Source organism: Zonotrichia leucophrys, chromosome 3 (genome assembly GCF_028769735.1).
Source record: "Zonotrichia leucophrys gambelii isolate GWCS_2022_RI chromosome 3, RI_Zleu_2.0, whole genome shotgun sequence".
Lineage (NCBI taxonomy): Eukaryota > Metazoa > Chordata > Aves > Passeriformes > Passerellidae > Zonotrichia > Zonotrichia leucophrys.
This window is the reverse complement of record NC_088172.1, coordinates 109,845,321-109,862,013: the sequence shown is the minus strand read 5'-3', so window position 1 is coordinate 109,862,013 and position 16,693 is coordinate 109,845,321. Positions and strand designations below refer to the sequence as shown.

The window sequence follows — 16,693 nt, the reverse complement described above, 5'->3', positions numbered from 1 at the left end:
TTGTCTGCGGTTTTTACATACATGAGTGGGTGTGTGTAACCACTCAGGAATGAGGGAATTTTTCCCTAAAGGTTAAACTCCTGAAGGACAGGAGATTTAAGGACCATTTGCAGCTGCACAGGTCATGTATCTCTGGTTCTTCTGTTAGTGCAAAAACCCTGTTCCTTGTAGGACAAGGGCAGGAATCCCTGACTCTTGGAAGGGATCCCTGGTTCACAGAGACTATAAAAGGTAAAGTGCTGGCTGTAAAATCCTCCTCAGTAGAAGATGCCAGGTTTGAAGTGTGTGTGTCTCATGCAGTTTGCATCTGTTTTCATTTCTTGATTTACTTCTCTTTTTCTCCCAGATGTTGACTGTGTCTGGTACAGGTTATTTCAGTATCTCCTGGAACAACACACTGAAAATGATCCCCACAAATGCTACAGCTGAACAGGTAGATGCCATTAAACACAGACGAGGGTCCTCTGCTGGGAATTGGTGGAGCTCTGGTGCTTGATAGAAGTTAAGATTTGGCCCAGAAGCTGAGATAAAGTTAATGTGATATAGAGATGATTTTTTTTTTAAACGGAGAATATCTGACAGTGAGATTTTTTTTTCTTGAGTGTTGACTCCCAGGTGTATTCTAAGCTTATCACAACATCCAGATATCTTGGACTTTCATTGATCCAGATCCTTGGACTTCTTCTCTAAGGCCAAATGGGTGTTGTATGGCTCTGGCTTCTGCAGCAGCCTTGAGGCTCTTGATGTCTTGATTGGGAATTTGTCAACATTAAAGTGACCCTGAGTGATGTCTCCATGACACTCATTAGACTGAGGATGTCTCATGCCCCTGAAAACTTTTATGTAAACATAAAAGTTTACATTCTATTGAGATAAATTTTGTTATATTATTATTTAAAGTTTTTATTCTTTTAATATTTGGCTACCTGCTTAGTCAGAGCTGCTGTGCCACTGATCCCTGGCTGATGCAAAATGATGTGCGTGTTGAAGTCTCTCCTGAAATGATTGAAACTGACTGCTTCCCACTTTCTTAATTTATTCTAAAGGTGCAAGCAGCAATAGAAGAACTCCTTTCAGTAGGATGTGAAACTGAGCCAACTTCTGCTAAAATCCTCTTTCACTGTGGCTTTGAGAAAGAAGGTAGAGAACTTCTGTGGTAAATAAGCAGTATTTATTGTGAGGATGGATCTGCATTTATGACATAACTGTGTCACAGTGGTCACAAGGGTTTTCAGGGTGAAGAGAGAGACGAGAATGTTGACTTCATGTTCAGAAGGCTTGATTTATTATTTTATGATATATATTACATTATGACTATGCTAAAAGAATAAAGTTCTCAGAAGGCTACCTAAGCTAAGAATAGAAAAGAATGAATAACAAAGGGCTGTGTCTCAACAGAGAGTGAGACCCAACTCTGCCATGAGTGGTCAGTAAATCTAAACATCTACCCAAAACCAATCACGGATCCACCTGTTACATTCCACAGCAGCAGATAACCATTGTTTACATTTTGCTGCTGAAGCCACAGCTTCTCAGAAGGAGGAAAAATCCTAAAGAAAGGATTTTTCACAGAAGATGTCTGTGACATAAGTGTGCTTTAAACTTTTACTGGTAGGAAATTTACAGTTTTAATGGGTATAAGTACATATTCATGTTTATCATATATTCGTTGTGTGTATGCATTAAAAACAATATGATCAATATAATAATCATTGCCATCAATATAATAATCATAGGATATCAGAGTTGGAAGGGACCCACAAGAATCCTCAAATCCAACTCCTGGGCCTGTACAGGACGGCCCCAGGAATCTGTGCCTGAGAATGTTTTACAGACACTTGAACTCTGGCAGGAGAATTATCAAAGTAGGACTGTTTGACAATTTCTGGATACCCAGTTGCATTTTCATGAATCCTGACTGCACTGGTGCCTTGTGAATCACTTTGAAACGTCTCATTTTCTTTTCTTTTTTTACTTGTCAGATATGAAGAACATCATCACCACAGGACACATTGTCAGTGGGACAGAGCCTTTCTGTGGGAGGTTCAGCATCCACAGACCAAGCCAGCTGGTGAAAACTTCCCCATCACCACTGCCAAGATATGACCTTACTAAATACCCATATGTGAGTGGCTGCTCTTTACGAGCAGCTTGCACTGGGCACTGAATGTTCAGAGCCTAATAAGCAACATAAAGTCATCTGGTCAGCTTAAAATTCCCCAAAATCTATCAAGCATTGTGTCTTAGCACAGGGCAGAGCACCTTTTATTTGATTTGAGAGTGGTTTTGGATCTCTGAGATGTAAATACTGTTTAACACAGCTGGCTGTTAACTGTTCCTGGGGATACAACCCTTGCTGTGGGAAAGGAAGAAGTGGGATGGTGTTGGAGAAAGGTGGAAGGGACAAGGACAACCATTTCTTGAGAAAAGGAAAAATCCTTTGTTGTTTGGTGGTCCGTGGCTCACTTTTCTGCTCATCTTCTCCTACTTTTGAAATGAAATAAACCCAAAACTTCAGGGAAGCCCCAGGGGTCAGTTTGATACCATGTTGTGGCACACCTGGCTGCCAAAACTGTCTTCTACAGCTCTTGATCCCTCTCCAGCTCTCTTGGAGCCCTTTTAAGCACTGGGAAAGGCTTTAAGGTCTCCCTAGAGTCTTTTCTTCTCCAGGCCAAACAACTCAGTGTTAAACCAGAATTGAAATAGGATCTCTTCCTTTATCTTCCATGTACATTATATAAAAATTACCTGTGTTTTGATTTGTGAAAGTCTTTCCCCCATTTTTGCAGGTGTGTTTTGCACATAAGGGACATATGAGCAACATCCTCCACCTCTCAGTGTCCTACACCAATGTCTCTTCATGCCCAGTGAGGAGAAACCTCACCTGCCAGTGGGACTTCAATGAAACTGACTCTAAAAGGTATCCAGACAATTACAGTTATCAGAGATTACATTTTCCATATGAAGGTGTAGTAGGAAAATGAGGGAAGCTCTTATTTATATAGAACAATTTGTCAGTTGGAGTAATATGACAAAATGCCTACAGAGGCATTGATGGAATGTGTTTCCGTGCTTTTTGGAGGATTTAATGAGTAAATTTCCATGTTTCTTGCTACATGCACTCTCACCTCAGTGACACACAGGTGCACTTGAAGATTTTTGAGAACATAAAATCCCCAGTTTCTTTCCCAGTTGATCTTCTGCAATAAGAGAGAGAATTGCTTGTTGTTTTACTCCACCCTTTGAAAGCTTTGAAAATTGGTGTAGCCTTTGATTTTCTTTATTCACTTAAAATTCCAGGAGTAGAAAACATTTGGTAGCAGACATAAAGCTTAGGGCAGGCAGACTTAAAAAAATCAGGAGTGTAAAAAAATGCAGAGAGCTAAGGGTTTGAATTTTGGATTGACCTCCATTGAGGTCACTGATGCTGTTGTGGTATTTTGCCAAAAATAAAGCAAGTGTAGTCATTCCCATATCCCACTCTAGTGATTCAGAGGGGAAAACATAAGCAGAGATCTAAATCCTCATTTCTCACTCTGGGGAACCCAACAACGACATGGTGAGTAATCACAAACCACTGAGGATGTGGCTTGTGCTAAATGTCAGTAGTAACAAAACCAGTGCTTAATATTACCTGGAACCTTCACAATCACCTCAAATTTGTTTATTGTCCCAACCTTGTTGTCTTCCAGCTGGACATTTACCTGCACCAACATCTGGAAGAGCTGTGTGAATCTCTCTGTGCTTCTCCAGGACCTTCCAGCCAATTCCCCAGTATTTGTGCATCAGATAGACTTGCAGAGCCCTGTGTTGCAAAAAGAAACACCTGGATCATTTTATCTTGATGAGCTCATCATTGCTGACAGAGCTGTGATTGGTAAAGGCATCTCTTTTGTTTTTGGTTTTTTTTTTCCCCCAGGATATTCTGTTAAATCTATAGTAATAAAGATGGATGAAGCATTTTCAACGAGAAGTTACATAACAGGAACAAAAAGCTTTTTTTGGACTTCGATATTCTTGGTTTATTTGAAAATGAGGTTCTACAAATGGGGCAGGCTGTGGTGAAATCACCATCCCTGGAAAAGTTCAAAAATGTGTAGATGTGGCACTTGGAGACATGGGTTAGTGGTGGACTGGGCAGTGCTGCACAATACTTAAACTCTGTGAACTTAGAGGCCTTTTCCAACCTTAATGATTCTATTAAATATAAATTAAAACAAAAAACCACAAAACAAACCCAAGCAGGTGTTTCCAGCTATGAAATGACAACACCCTGGGCACAGTCCCCTCTGCTCTCCTTGCTCTAATGAATATTTATGTTTTTCCTTTCAGTTTCTCAGAGAGACCCCAAACCCCAGTGGCCAGAGGGGAGGATCATTGAAGCAGTGTCTGTGGTGGGGTCTCCTCCCTCCTACAACGTGTCCTGGGGAGTGTCTGGCTGTGGTGCCACTCTGCCCCTTCTCTCTCCAAGGTAGGGACAGCAAACAGCTCATCTCAATAACCTGTAGCTCCTCTTATAGTTCCCCCAGTGTAGCTGGAGCTGGGTTCAGCTGCTGGAAACAAGAGGGGCTGAAGAAATTTGAGATAACTTGGGGTGTCAGATATCTCTGGGTCACCAAAGTGTGGCGTGGGATTGGAAAGAAATCTAAGCTCTTCTGGAACAATGGATGAAGATCATCCAGAGGTGTCTCCAAAACACTGTTAACGACACCAGTTAGGTGCTACACCACTGTTAATGACACCACATTAGGCACTGGAAGTGCACCTTGGGTGTCCTTGTTTGCTGAGACGAGGTTTCTGTTTCTCCCAGCAATGACAGGAATTGGAGCCATGGGCTATAAACAGATCAGAGACAGTAACATTAAAGGTTTGTACTGGCAGAAAATAAGTCCTGTAAAAGTAGTTTGTATCCAGCTAAGTCAAATGTAGTATCTTAACATAAACCACCAAGGGTAAGGGCAGGAATGAGAATACAGGGAGATTTTTGTGGTGGTTGAGATGAATAACCAGAGGTGTAACTAATAGGAAGAGGAAACATTTTTACTCCTGTGTGGAGCTTGAAGACTGACATTGGAATGCTGCAAATAACACCGATGGCTGTATTTTTTGAATAAATTTAGAAAATAAAGGGGGGAAAAACCATAAGCATCACTACGGAGCTGAGGAGAATGCCTAGAAGAGGAGGATTTAAGAAGCTCTATCTGGTTTAGCTAATAAAAAAAGAAGGATTAAGAAGCAGTTTGATCACAGTACCTCTCACCAGGATAAAAAAGGTGCTTGGCACAGGTGGGCTTTTCCATCTTACTGAGGAAGGTATCAGAGAAAAGCAGGAATCAGCACAAGCTTTGAAAATGGGTGTGCTGAATCCTGCCTTTGGACATCTTCAAAATAAACCTGGCTCTTTCTCTTCGCTGAAAACGGGCTGTGATTTAATCCAATACAACTCCTACCTCTGTCAAAACAGGAATATTGGCTAAAAATCTTGTACCACCTCTACAAAGGGCTCAGTGATCCTTTTGGTTTTGTTTTGTGGAAATTTTCTCTGCAGAAGCCACTTGTTATCCAGACTCTTAACACACGGTGGCATCGTTGTACCACAGAGAGGCTCCTTTTCCTTTGAAACACGAGAATTTTCGTGGCGAAGGAGAACAGCATTTTAACTTTTAGAAATTGGAGTTTTGTGAACTTGGATGACTCCAGTACAGATGTGGTATCTGGGGGCATGGTTTGATGAGGGACCTGGTAATGCTGGGTTAAGGATTGGGCTCGATCTTAGGGGTCTTTTCCAACCTAAATGATTGTACAATATGAAATCTCACTGTAATTCGGGGGATTTGAGATTTTCATGGGCTAGAGGAGATCACAGTGTGAGGCAGGAAATATTTTTTGCTTTGCTGTGGCAGAGGCTGTCCAGGCTGCACTGAGCTGGTTCTTTAGGAACACCACAGTTGTGGTATTTCTAAACCCCACTGGTTTGCACCTGGTGCTTGATGGTGTATAAATTATATCTTCTATCATAAACTTTAAAGTTTTTTTTTTTTTTCATAATTTTCTGCTGTGTGCACTGCCTGCATAATTCACAGAAGCACAGAATCACTGGGTTGGAGGAGACCTTCAAGATCATTGAGTCCAACCCAGCCCTAACACCTCAACTAAACCCTGGCACCCAGTGTCACATCCAGTCTTTGCTTAAACACATCCAGGGGTGGTGACTCCACCAGCTCCCTGGACAGGCCATTCCAGTACTTTATCACCCTTTCCTTAAAAAACGCTTTACTAATGTCCAGCCTCTATTTCCCTTGGCACAGCTGAAGATTGTGTCCTCTGGTTCTGTCAGTGCTGCCTGGAGAAAGAGAGTACCTGAGCACAACCACCCTTCAGGGAGTTGTAAAAAGTGATAAGAAGTTAGAAGTTGGGAATATTCAGGGCTTTTTTTTTGGGGTCTGGGCATCTTCCCCTTCAATCCTTCAGGAGTGTTGTTCCCATAGGTGTCCCTGAGCTGTTGGTTGACTTGGGGGTGTCAGCAGTGAGGGTCTCCCCTGCTGATGCCTTCCTGTGATCCCCTCTCTGTCCCACAGAGGTGCAGTGCTTGGGGAGGGCTCTAAGGAATATGGACACCTGAATGTGTCCACGGAGGATGTGAGAGTCAGCCTCACCATCCAGAGGCTGCAGAAGTCATCCCCACCTCTTGGAGGAACCTTCTGCATCCACTTGGCCAACACCGTGATACCAGGTAAGGGAAGATGCAGGTCAGGGCCTGGATTTCCTGAGCAGGAAGCCAAGGGAAGAATTCATTGCCAGAGAAGTTTTGGCTGCCCCATGCCTGGGTGTGCTCAAGGCCAGGCTGGTTGTTCACAGAATCACAAAAGGTTGGAAGAGACCTTCAAGATCGAGTCCAACCCATTTCCCTGACACCTCAACTAAACCGTGGCACTGAGTGTTATTAAATAGTGTGGATGATCTTTAGATTGGACATAAGGAAGAAATATTTTATGTTGGGGAAACAGTGGCAGGGGTTGCCCAGAGAGGTGGTGGATGCCCCATCCCTGGAAACATTTGAGCTCAGATTGGATGGGGCTTTGAGCAACCTGGTCTAGGGCTCATTGCTGGGATTAGCTGACCTTTAAAGTCTTTTCCAGCCCAAATCCTTCTATGATTCTATTCTATAATTAATACATAATATATATATATTATGAATCTATCATAACTCTATGATTTCTTGGTGTTTAGGATCCAATAAATATCACTCTTTTGGCAGCTGCAGAGGTTTGAGCCATGAGAGGCTTGCACTCATAATGAAATTCCTTCCTTTCCTAGGAGCAGGCAGATGTGCTCTCCTGGAAATGGAGATACCCACTGCTCCCTAACATCTTTTGCAGGTGTTTCAGTGCACATCTCTGCTCAGCAGCTCCACAGGCTTTTGCAGGACAATGTGGACAATTTTACAGCTCCCTTCTTCAACACCAGTGACTTCACCGTGACCAGAGACTCCAGCTCGTGCTATGAAAGTGTCTGGACACTGACTTGGGAAAAAACAGCTGGGGACTTGCCCAATGTTATCAGTGTACAGTAATTTCTTTTACTAATCCCCATTTTGATCCCCATTTGATGTCTTTGGTCTGGGCTGATTCTCTCTCACAGGGGTTGTTTTTATGAAGACACTGTGGAAATTTAGGCAATCTTCCTGTTCGGAACAGCACCTTAAGGAAATTCCAGATTAAATGATTAAAAACCCCCCAGTTTTAGGAGAAAACATTATATGGAGTTTGTGATTCAAAACCAGGAGATTTGAGTGTAATTTTTGCACAGAAAAGGGGCTGGTACATTGAAATGGAATCTTTCCTAATTATATCTACATTAATGTTTCAGTATAGTAACTGGAGCTCATCTCAGATTTGTGGTATCATTTATTTGCCAAGAAGGTATTTTTCTGAGGACTGTTTTGTCTGGTTTTGTATCTGGTTCTCATAGGTCTCAGGTTGGAGGTTCACTTTACACTCTTCCATCCCAAGATTTGTCATGTTAGTTTTGCTTCAAGCAAAAGGGTCTTTTTGAGTAGGGACTCAGACTGAAATGCTTCCTATCCCAAAATATCCAAAATTTCTATGGACATTCAGCTCCTAAAAGTGTGATGTCATTTTCAACAAATTCCAGTGCCCAAGACGTTGGCCTGGAGGGTGAAAAAAGTTTGAGCTGCATCTTCAACTCTTGTGCAGACCCTTGTTTCACCTAAAGTCGTGTCTTTCAGAAGATCTTTCCATGCCTAAATCCAAGTTATATTATTGGGTATTAGAAGTTTGTTTACAATCCTGACTCCTGAACTTCTTTGTCATCTCTTTGACTGCAAGGAAAGGTGGGAACAGGGAGGTGTTGTGAAACCTTGAGTAATGAACATTTAGAGGTGCAGATATAATTAATGGAAGAAGGGTGAGAAGTTTCCAGGAGTTATTGCTTGTAAAGATGCTGTTTTAATTTAACATCACAGGACAGAAAAGGATGAGAAATTTGAATTCCTTGATCTTTTCCAGGTCTCTGCTGAAAACCTCACTGGCCTGAAGCCAACTGTTTCTACTCGTGTGGTTTATGATGGGGGTGTGTTTATTGGACCAATATTTGGGGACATGCTTGCCACCCCCCATAACCAAACACAGGTGAGTTAGTGTGCTCTCACACTTGTCACTGATTCAGCAGGGTTGTGTAGCTCCAGGAGTCTCACAGGTATTTGGGTACCTTGTTCTGCCAATAAATCCTTTCAGGAATTTGATGTTCTTTGCCACAAATTTCTCATACTCTGCTGCCTGGTGTGTGGAGCAGAACTTTCCTCCAAGAGCTGTTGCAGGTAGGTAGAATGGAGATTATGGGTCATGGAAGACAATATCTTTTTTTGTTTGGAAGCAGTGACCAAGGAATGAAAATCTCTGAACTCCCACCCTTGGTGGGTCCTGTGGTGCTGGATACCAAATTGGGAATTACAAAATTGACCTGCAACACTCTGCGACACTGATGCGCAAAGTAAATGAGTTGGTGGCTGGGATACTCATCTGTGAGTTTGGCAAGTCCTGAACCTCTCTGGATCTCAATTCCCCAGGAGGGAAGAGAGAAACAGGAAAGCTTCAGGCTGAAGGAGGAATCATTCCAGTCTGCTGGATGGACAAATCTGTTCCCAAGTCTGCTCTCAGATGTTGCAGAACAGTGGCTGTGGCTGCCTTTGTTTCCAGCAGACTCACAGGCACTGTGGCCGTAAAAGGGTGATGGTGGATGTGCTCCAAGCCCAGCTGTGCAATATCTGGGGCCAAGTCATCCTGCCTTTTTCATGAGCCTGGTTCCCAGTCATGAGAATTGCTCTTCTTCCAGTGACTCAGCCACCTATGGCATCTTTTCCTTCTGTGCTGCACAAACCCTCAAACTGCCCAAGTGAAACAAGACCAGCAGCAACAAACAGATTTTCTGATATTTTTGAAGCTTTATCCTGACAGTGTAAAAATGTCCCTCTAATTATCATCTCTCTCTCTAGGCAGACTACTTTGCAAATCTGTGCTCCTTGCATTTCTTTGGGACAGATGCTTTGCTTTTTGCAGGCACACCCTTAACACCTGGAGAGGGATAAAGAAGGGCTCTTTTATGCCCTATCCTTTGCCAGTTGACTCTTCAAAAATATCAAGATCTCAGGAGGGATATTTCTTGATATCTCTTTTAGATAGTCAAGGTCACAGTACAGTGTTTTTCCTTCAGCTTTAACAACAAGGGGCAAAAAAAAAAAAAATGAGGGCAGCATGTTGAGAAGACATTGTAGGTTTTACTTTAATTAGTCTTCCATGGTGCTTTAGACATAATAAATTTATTCCCAAGGCAAAGTGAGAAGAACTGGGGGAAGAACAGTCTTCAATGGGTGACTGGAAGAATAGGAGTTTGAGGAGGTGTGGGTCCCAGGATGGTGGGAGGTAGGCTGGAGATGCAGCATCCAAAGCTGTGCCCTGGATGAGCCCTAGCAATCTGCTATTTAAATTTGCAATTAAATTTGCAGTGAGATTGCAGCAGGTTGAAGATCTCTCTGTTTGTACCTTGTTCTGGCACTGAGTTTTCTTGGTACCTCAGGGTGGCTACCAGCATCTATCAGTCAGTTGTGGCTCTAGAAAACACCTCTGTTCCCTTACCAACTTTAAGGTAACTCTCTGCTCTGTCTGCAGGTGGTGGTGATGGTGAATGATGTCCTTGCAAACTGTTCTGGCTCGTGTTCTTTCCAGTTCAGCCAGGAACTGACACCCATAGTCAGAGATGTGGAATATTCATCAGGTAATGGGGCCTGGTGCCTGAACACAGTAGCCAAAATTCAGTGAAAAACATCTGCCAGGTGCTGGTGATTTCATGTACACTTGTATCCTTTTGTAAATTTTTGATTTTATGGAAACTGCACTTTATGGGTCACTTCTGATCAGCTCCAGTTCCAGACATGCTGAGTGTACAAGTTTGAACTGTGAAGGCCATTGGAGCTGGGAAGGGTCTGGGGCACAGGTCTGGAGGGGCTCAGTCTGGAAAAAAGGAAATTCAGGGTGATCTCACTCTCCACAGCTCCTTGATAAGAGGGTGCAGCCAGGTAGAGCTTGGTCTCTTCTTCCAGGGATGAAGAAATAGGATGATAGGAAATGGCCTTAATGTGAGTCAGGAGAAGTTTAGATAGTTTTCAGGAAAAATTTCCTCATTGAATGGGTTGTCAGGCTCTGGAACAGCTGCTCAGGGCAGGTGTGGAATCACCATCCCTGGAAGGGTTCAGAGGGTTTGTGGTTGTGGCATTTGGAGACACAGTTTAGTGGTGAACACAGAGGGGATCTCAGAGGCCTTTACCAACTTAACTACTCTGTGATTCTATGGTAGAGGCAAAAAGGGGAGAGAAATAATGGCAGGTTTGATGCCTCAAGCAAAACCAGCTCTTGGCTCAAGTTATTTTTAATAAAAATTTAAGGAAAAATGTAACAGCTGGACAGGGACAGGCAGGAATTGCTGTTATGTGGAACAGTGAGATTTCACCAGTGGTGTATTTTTAGGGTATCCTGTTGAAGCTGTTAGAAACTTTTAACTGTTGGTTAAATTTAAATTCTGGACATTGCTAGGCCAAAATTCATGAGTCACCTTGATTATATTCCTTCAGGTGAGGGGTCCCAGGCCACAGTGGTTCTCAGGGGAGCTGGCTTTGGTGAGGAGCAGCTGGCCCTGCAGGTGGAGGTGGACAGGAGGAGCTGCCACATCACATCCCTGAATCAAACCCAGGTGGTTTGCCAGGTGCCAAGGCTGCTGGTCGGGACCTATCCTGTGACACTGCTGGTGGCACCTCATGGCTTTGCTCTTGGTGCCACCACAGGACAAGGGATCTTCCTCACAGTGCAGCCAACGCTGGGAGCTGTTGAGCCTCCTTCAACTTCAGAGATTGGTAGGTATGAACCCCTCAAGGGAGCTGCTTCCTGCTTCTTCCTTGGCACGGCATCTTTTGGTTCTTTACATTCACTGCCAAGGTTTTCACCTGATGAAGAAGAAATTTTATGGCTGTGTGTGCCTCAAAGCACAGTCAAAAATGACCTAAAGACTGACAGATTCTCTCTGGCTTTTTGTACAGGCAACCAGTTTCCTGAGTAGTTTTGTTTGGGAATTATATCTTCAAGTGCACATATATTCATTTCAGCAAATCATTAGTGCTTCACACTCATCCTCCCATATCCATTTGACATGTAGCTATGTAGTATTTTAATTAATCTGGCCTAATAATAAGTGGGTATTAGGGAAAATGTCTTCACAGAAATGGTTGCCAACCACTGGAACAGGTTGCCCAGGGCATTGGTGGAGTCACCATCCCTAGAGAGATTTGAGAGATGTGTAAATCTGGCACTTGGGCACATGGGTTACTGGTGGGCCTGGCAGTGCTGGGTTACTGGCTGGACTTATTGATTTTAGAGTGTTTTTTCAAACTAAATTATCCTATGATTCTATTACCTTGGAATGGCTGAACTGTGGTTAATCCCAGCCCCATTGAAGCAAATTCATGTTCTGAGGAATAAAATGGAAAACTCACTTGTGTTTAGGTGAGTTAGGTACAAAGGCTTAGGTACTTAGGTACAAAGTTAAGAAACTTAAGAGGAGCTAAAGATAAACTGAATCTCTTTCCCTTCCCATTATACCTCCTCTCCTTGAAATAGAGGAGGAAATAGAGTGATAAATTCCATACCCAAAGAGAAGAACTAGGATTTTTTATTTTTTTTTTTTTGAGAGGAAAGAGTCTCCTCAACCCAATGAGAAATGTGGCAAACACGCTTGATATACCTGGGCTGTGCAGTGACGGACAGTCTCAGATTATCCTTTGTTTTCAAGCAGCAAGGAATGTAGCAGAAACAGCATGAACCAAGTCTACCCTGATAGTAAAGTTACCCAGTAATTTCTCTGTAAATCTCATTTTATTTTTGGGATCATGGTGACAATCACCACTGAGAGCAGCACTGGCCTCAGTGCAGCTCAGACACGTGGCTTATTTTCAGTAATCATGATCTGACTGGGCCGTGTTTGCCCACATTGGAGCAGCCAGACAAAAGCAATGCTGGTCTGTAAAAATATCCATGGACAAGCATGGGATGGACTTGGGATAACACAGGATTCCTGAACTAGAAGTTATGGTCACCTTTTACTGTGCTTTTTATTTGGGGATTTTTTGTTTGGTTTTTTTTGGGGGAAGGAGGGAGTTGTTTTTATTATTTTTTCTGCTGTTGATTTTTTTTGGTTGTTTGGGTTTTGTTTTTTTTGGTTGCATGGGAAGAGAACTGCTCTAACTCTTTTATTGCCATTTTTTTCCCTGTTGAGAGGGTCATGACACACTAAGTTTAAGAATCACTTTTAATTTATAGAAAACCCAAATACCTCCAAACAACTTTAAAAAGAACCCAGCAATGGCAAATTTTAGTACTTGAGCCTTGCTTCTCCTTTCCTTTGCTGGCAAATCCACTCCTCCCAATTACAGTGATCTGTCACTCATTAAAAAGAAAGCAAGAATAATGCTATCTTATATTACATGTGCCTGGAATGCCTATAATTGGAAAGAATTACAGCTTCCATCTGTGTTTTTAATTTCTCCCATTTCAAATACCTCTCTTCAATCTCATTGTAAAGTGCATGCAGGCAGTATTTCACTGCATATAGATATAATGTAGATATCAAAACTTAACTGCATCAGTCTTTACATAACACTGGTGGATTCTGAACTCTAAATCTGAAGCTCCTTATCTGACAACCCTTGCATTTGCAAGTGGCTTCAGTTTTCACTTCTTGATCTTTCTGACTCTGCAAATTTAATATTACAGGACGGGAAGCACCTTGTATTTTGCTGCTTCAGCTCCCTCTGGTCAAAATATCCCTGGTCTCAGTGGTGCCATGCTGGGAGATCCCCATGACCTAACTCCAGAAGCATGGAATGCCTTTCTAAAGATACTCTCACATTCCACTGAATAGCAGGAGCTTGCTGTTAATGTATCTGATTGCTCTCGTTGGCCTGGATTTGCTGCCAGCCACAGGAAATCAAGACTAAACTTCTGTAATTCTCTGGTGGTTTAAAGAATTAGCAGGAATAGGTAATTTCAGGAAAGTGTGCAAGGGAATTTGTCATTAATATATAATTACTTTAATGTAGAGGATTGCTTACATCACATGTGAAAAGAGGGATAAAAACTCAGTAGGTTGCCATGCTAATAAATACAAATAAATGCCGCATTAATTAGTGCCTGTCTGAGCAGTCTGTTCAGCCACAATCCTAAAAACTCTGCAGTGCAGACAACTCGAGAAAAAGCTCTAAGTTTCAAGCAACATTTCCTTTTTTTTTTTAAAGTTTCTCTGAATCGCATCAAAGCACAAACTCTAGCTTAGAATTGCCATCAATGCCCACTCCTGCTCTCTTTCCTGCTTCTCTTTGCAACATCCCTGAGTCCTCTAATCACTTGGAAAAGCAAAGGGGCACCTCGGCTCTTTGGAAGTGGATGCTGAAGAAAGATCAAACGCAAGCCTGACTTGTGTTGGGCGCGATCCCGCCCGGGACTGGGGAGGCTCGGTCTGGCACGGAGGAGAGCTGAGCTTGCTCGGTGCTCCTCGGAACGAATCCCTCCGTGACTCCCCTCACAAATCCGAGTCTCCAGCCCTGCCAAGTCCCCTTTCCATCCCAAGTTTCCTAGACACATGCTACAGGCTTTTCTGACAGCGGGGAGCTTGGCAGCTGTTTGAACTGCGAGAGCACCTGCTGCGTTAAGCTCATTTTCCATTCTTAGTGCTTCTTCCTTCCTTCCTCATTTCGTTCTTGGACAGGGTATCTGGTTAAGGGGGAGATCACAGGCCAGGGCTTGCTGGTTTAAATAAGTATGTCATTAAAAAATAAACCCAGAAAAAAAAAAAAACTCAGTCATCCTGTGTTGTGGAGAATTCAAATAATTCAAATTCAAAGAATTCAAGTAAGGCAAGAAGGATCTCTGGTGCAAGAGAGGGAGCCAGGCACAGCAAGGTGGAACAGATCATCATCAGCTCAGCTGAGAGACTTTTGTAGTCATCTATAAACAAAGAATTCTTTGTATATTAAAATATCCTACATATTGAATATCATGGAGTAATTGTTTGTTTTAGGAGGACTCAGAGTGACTCTCAAGGGGACCAATCTGGAAGGGGTAAATGCAGTGTTGTTTGGATCCCAGCCTTGCCCAGTTTTGGAGGAGGGCAGAAATTCAACAAGAATTCAATGTAAAGTTCCTTCTCGGGTAAGAAACCACACTTTGGGGAGCAGTCAGAAGCCAGTGTGACTTTCTGTGTTTTCCTGGCCTGAGCTACACTAGGAAAGGGCAAAGAGGACCCCCTCAGCCAAGTCTTGTCTGTGGACTCTACAGATTGGAACAGCTTAGTTAAAAATAGATTAATAGGAGATTTATGAAAACAAGTGAAGAAAGCAAGCTCCTCAGTTTAGTAAAAGGAGGTTTAATTTTGCAAATTAAAGACTGCATAGTTAGTCTGGGACTTTATTTACTAGTTTAATGTATTTGTATGGATATAGCAAATCCAAATCTACACAGTCTGGGATTGTTTTAAGGTTTCTAAATCTCCATAGATGCTCTTTAAAGTCAACTTAACTGTAAATATTTAAGTAGAGTCTGGTGTTTGTGAAAGTTTCATCAGTGCCATGCGCCTGACTTACATATGGGAGATGCAGGAATATAGGAAATAACTTTAAAAAAAAAAAAAATTGGTTAATTCTTATCTCTGACATTTTTTTTCTCTCTCTTCCTAGGGGGCAGAGGACGCTGCTGTCCAGGTGACACTGATTTTTGGGTACAAGTCAACAACAGTAACCAACTTGTTCCAGTATGATCCTTCCTTAAACCCTGCACTTGTATCCCTGAGCAGGAACAGAAGTGGCATAGCAGGTGAAAATGCAGATGTGTGTGGGGCATCTTCTGGAGAAGGGTTGTTAGTGCTGATGGTGGTGGGGCAGAAAGAATTTATCAATCTGTACAGTTTGATCTAACCTTGTTTGTTTTCTTTTAAATTTCAGTTCCTGTATTTTCTGCTAGTCCTGGTCAGTTGTGTGGTTGGTTTTTCATTGTTTTTTCACTAGTATACATGAGGGAATGAGTTGCTTGCCCCATGGTATGGATGATGTCCATAGGATGTCAGGTTCAGGATAGTCCTGCTTTTGGGTCAGGTTTCTCTAACTCTGCTCTGAAACAATCCCATCCATTCATGCAGAGAAGGGAACCAATGGAATGGCATGAAGCTGTGTCAGGAGAGGTTTAGGCTGGGTGTGAAGAAATGGTTTTTCACTCAGAGGGTGGCTGGGCACTGAACAAGCTCCCCAGGGAATGGTCACAGCCCCCAGGCTGCCAGAGCTCAAACAATGTTCGTACAGCTCTCTCAGGTACAGGGTGGGATTCTCAGGACTGTCTTTTGCAGGGTTGGGAGCTGAACTTTGATGATCCTTGTGGGTCCCTTCCAACTCAGGGTATTTCATGATTCTGTATTTCTTAGTAACAGATTCATCCATGACAGGAGAAATGAGCTCTGGACAATGTCCTTCTCCAGGATCCCCAGGAGCTGACCATGATGAGCATCATGTGCATTTTGGGTTGTTGAAAGCAGGGAATAGGCAACATTTTTTTCTCTTAGTTCCCATTTCCAAGCCAAACTGTTCCTTCCTTTTTGACCTTGTGAGGTGTTACTTTACAATATGAACATATACCTCACAGAATTCATGGGGACAAAATCCTAATTAGATCTCATGGAGTGTTTGCCATTCCTGTCTTTTGAAAGTTTCTATTTGGAGTTATTTGGGTGAGAGTTTTTTGGGTTTTTTTTTTTTTTTCTTTCCCCCCCAGGATTTTGGCCATGGCAAACTGACAACAGTTATTTGGTATCTGAGACAGTGGGGAAGGAGATGGGAGGAAGACAGAAATATTCCTTTTTTCTTACCTATCTCATTCCTATTCCTCCAAGAATATAATAATCTGACTTTTTTCTCTATTTTTGCAACCTCTCCAGTGAACACCTTAAAGCTACCCATGGCTCCCAAATTCAGTTTGACTAGTTGGGGATGTACAGGGTTAGGTGACTGCCAGTGCCAAAATTCTTTGTGCACTCCCAGCATTTCTGTTCATTTTTCCCCAAATGCCCTTGTCATTTTCTATTACTC

General features: G+C 42.6%; 1 protein-coding gene across 1 annotated transcript in view; it reads left to right on the top strand.

Annotated features, from left to right (window-relative positions):
- Positions 1-16,693, top strand: part of PKHD1 (PKHD1 ciliary IPT domain containing fibrocystin/polyductin) — a 238,581-nt gene that overhangs the window by 18,533 nt on the left and 203,355 nt on the right. The window contains exons 16-28 of the mRNA XM_064707121.1: positions 347-433; positions 1,047-1,140; positions 1,983-2,125; positions 2,790-2,920; positions 3,693-3,877; positions 4,333-4,471; positions 6,579-6,733; positions 7,380-7,564; positions 8,529-8,651; positions 10,188-10,293; positions 11,147-11,425; positions 14,641-14,771; positions 15,296-15,431. Of these exons, the coding sequence (XP_064563191.1) occupies positions 347-433; positions 1,047-1,140; positions 1,983-2,125; positions 2,790-2,920; positions 3,693-3,877; positions 4,333-4,471; positions 6,579-6,733; positions 7,380-7,564; positions 8,529-8,651; positions 10,188-10,293; positions 11,147-11,425; positions 14,641-14,771; positions 15,296-15,431 (1,894 nt within the window). The remainder of the gene's footprint in view (positions 1-346; positions 434-1,046; positions 1,141-1,982; positions 2,126-2,789; positions 2,921-3,692; positions 3,878-4,332; positions 4,472-6,578; positions 6,734-7,379; positions 7,565-8,528; positions 8,652-10,187; positions 10,294-11,146; positions 11,426-14,640; positions 14,772-15,295; positions 15,432-16,693) is intronic.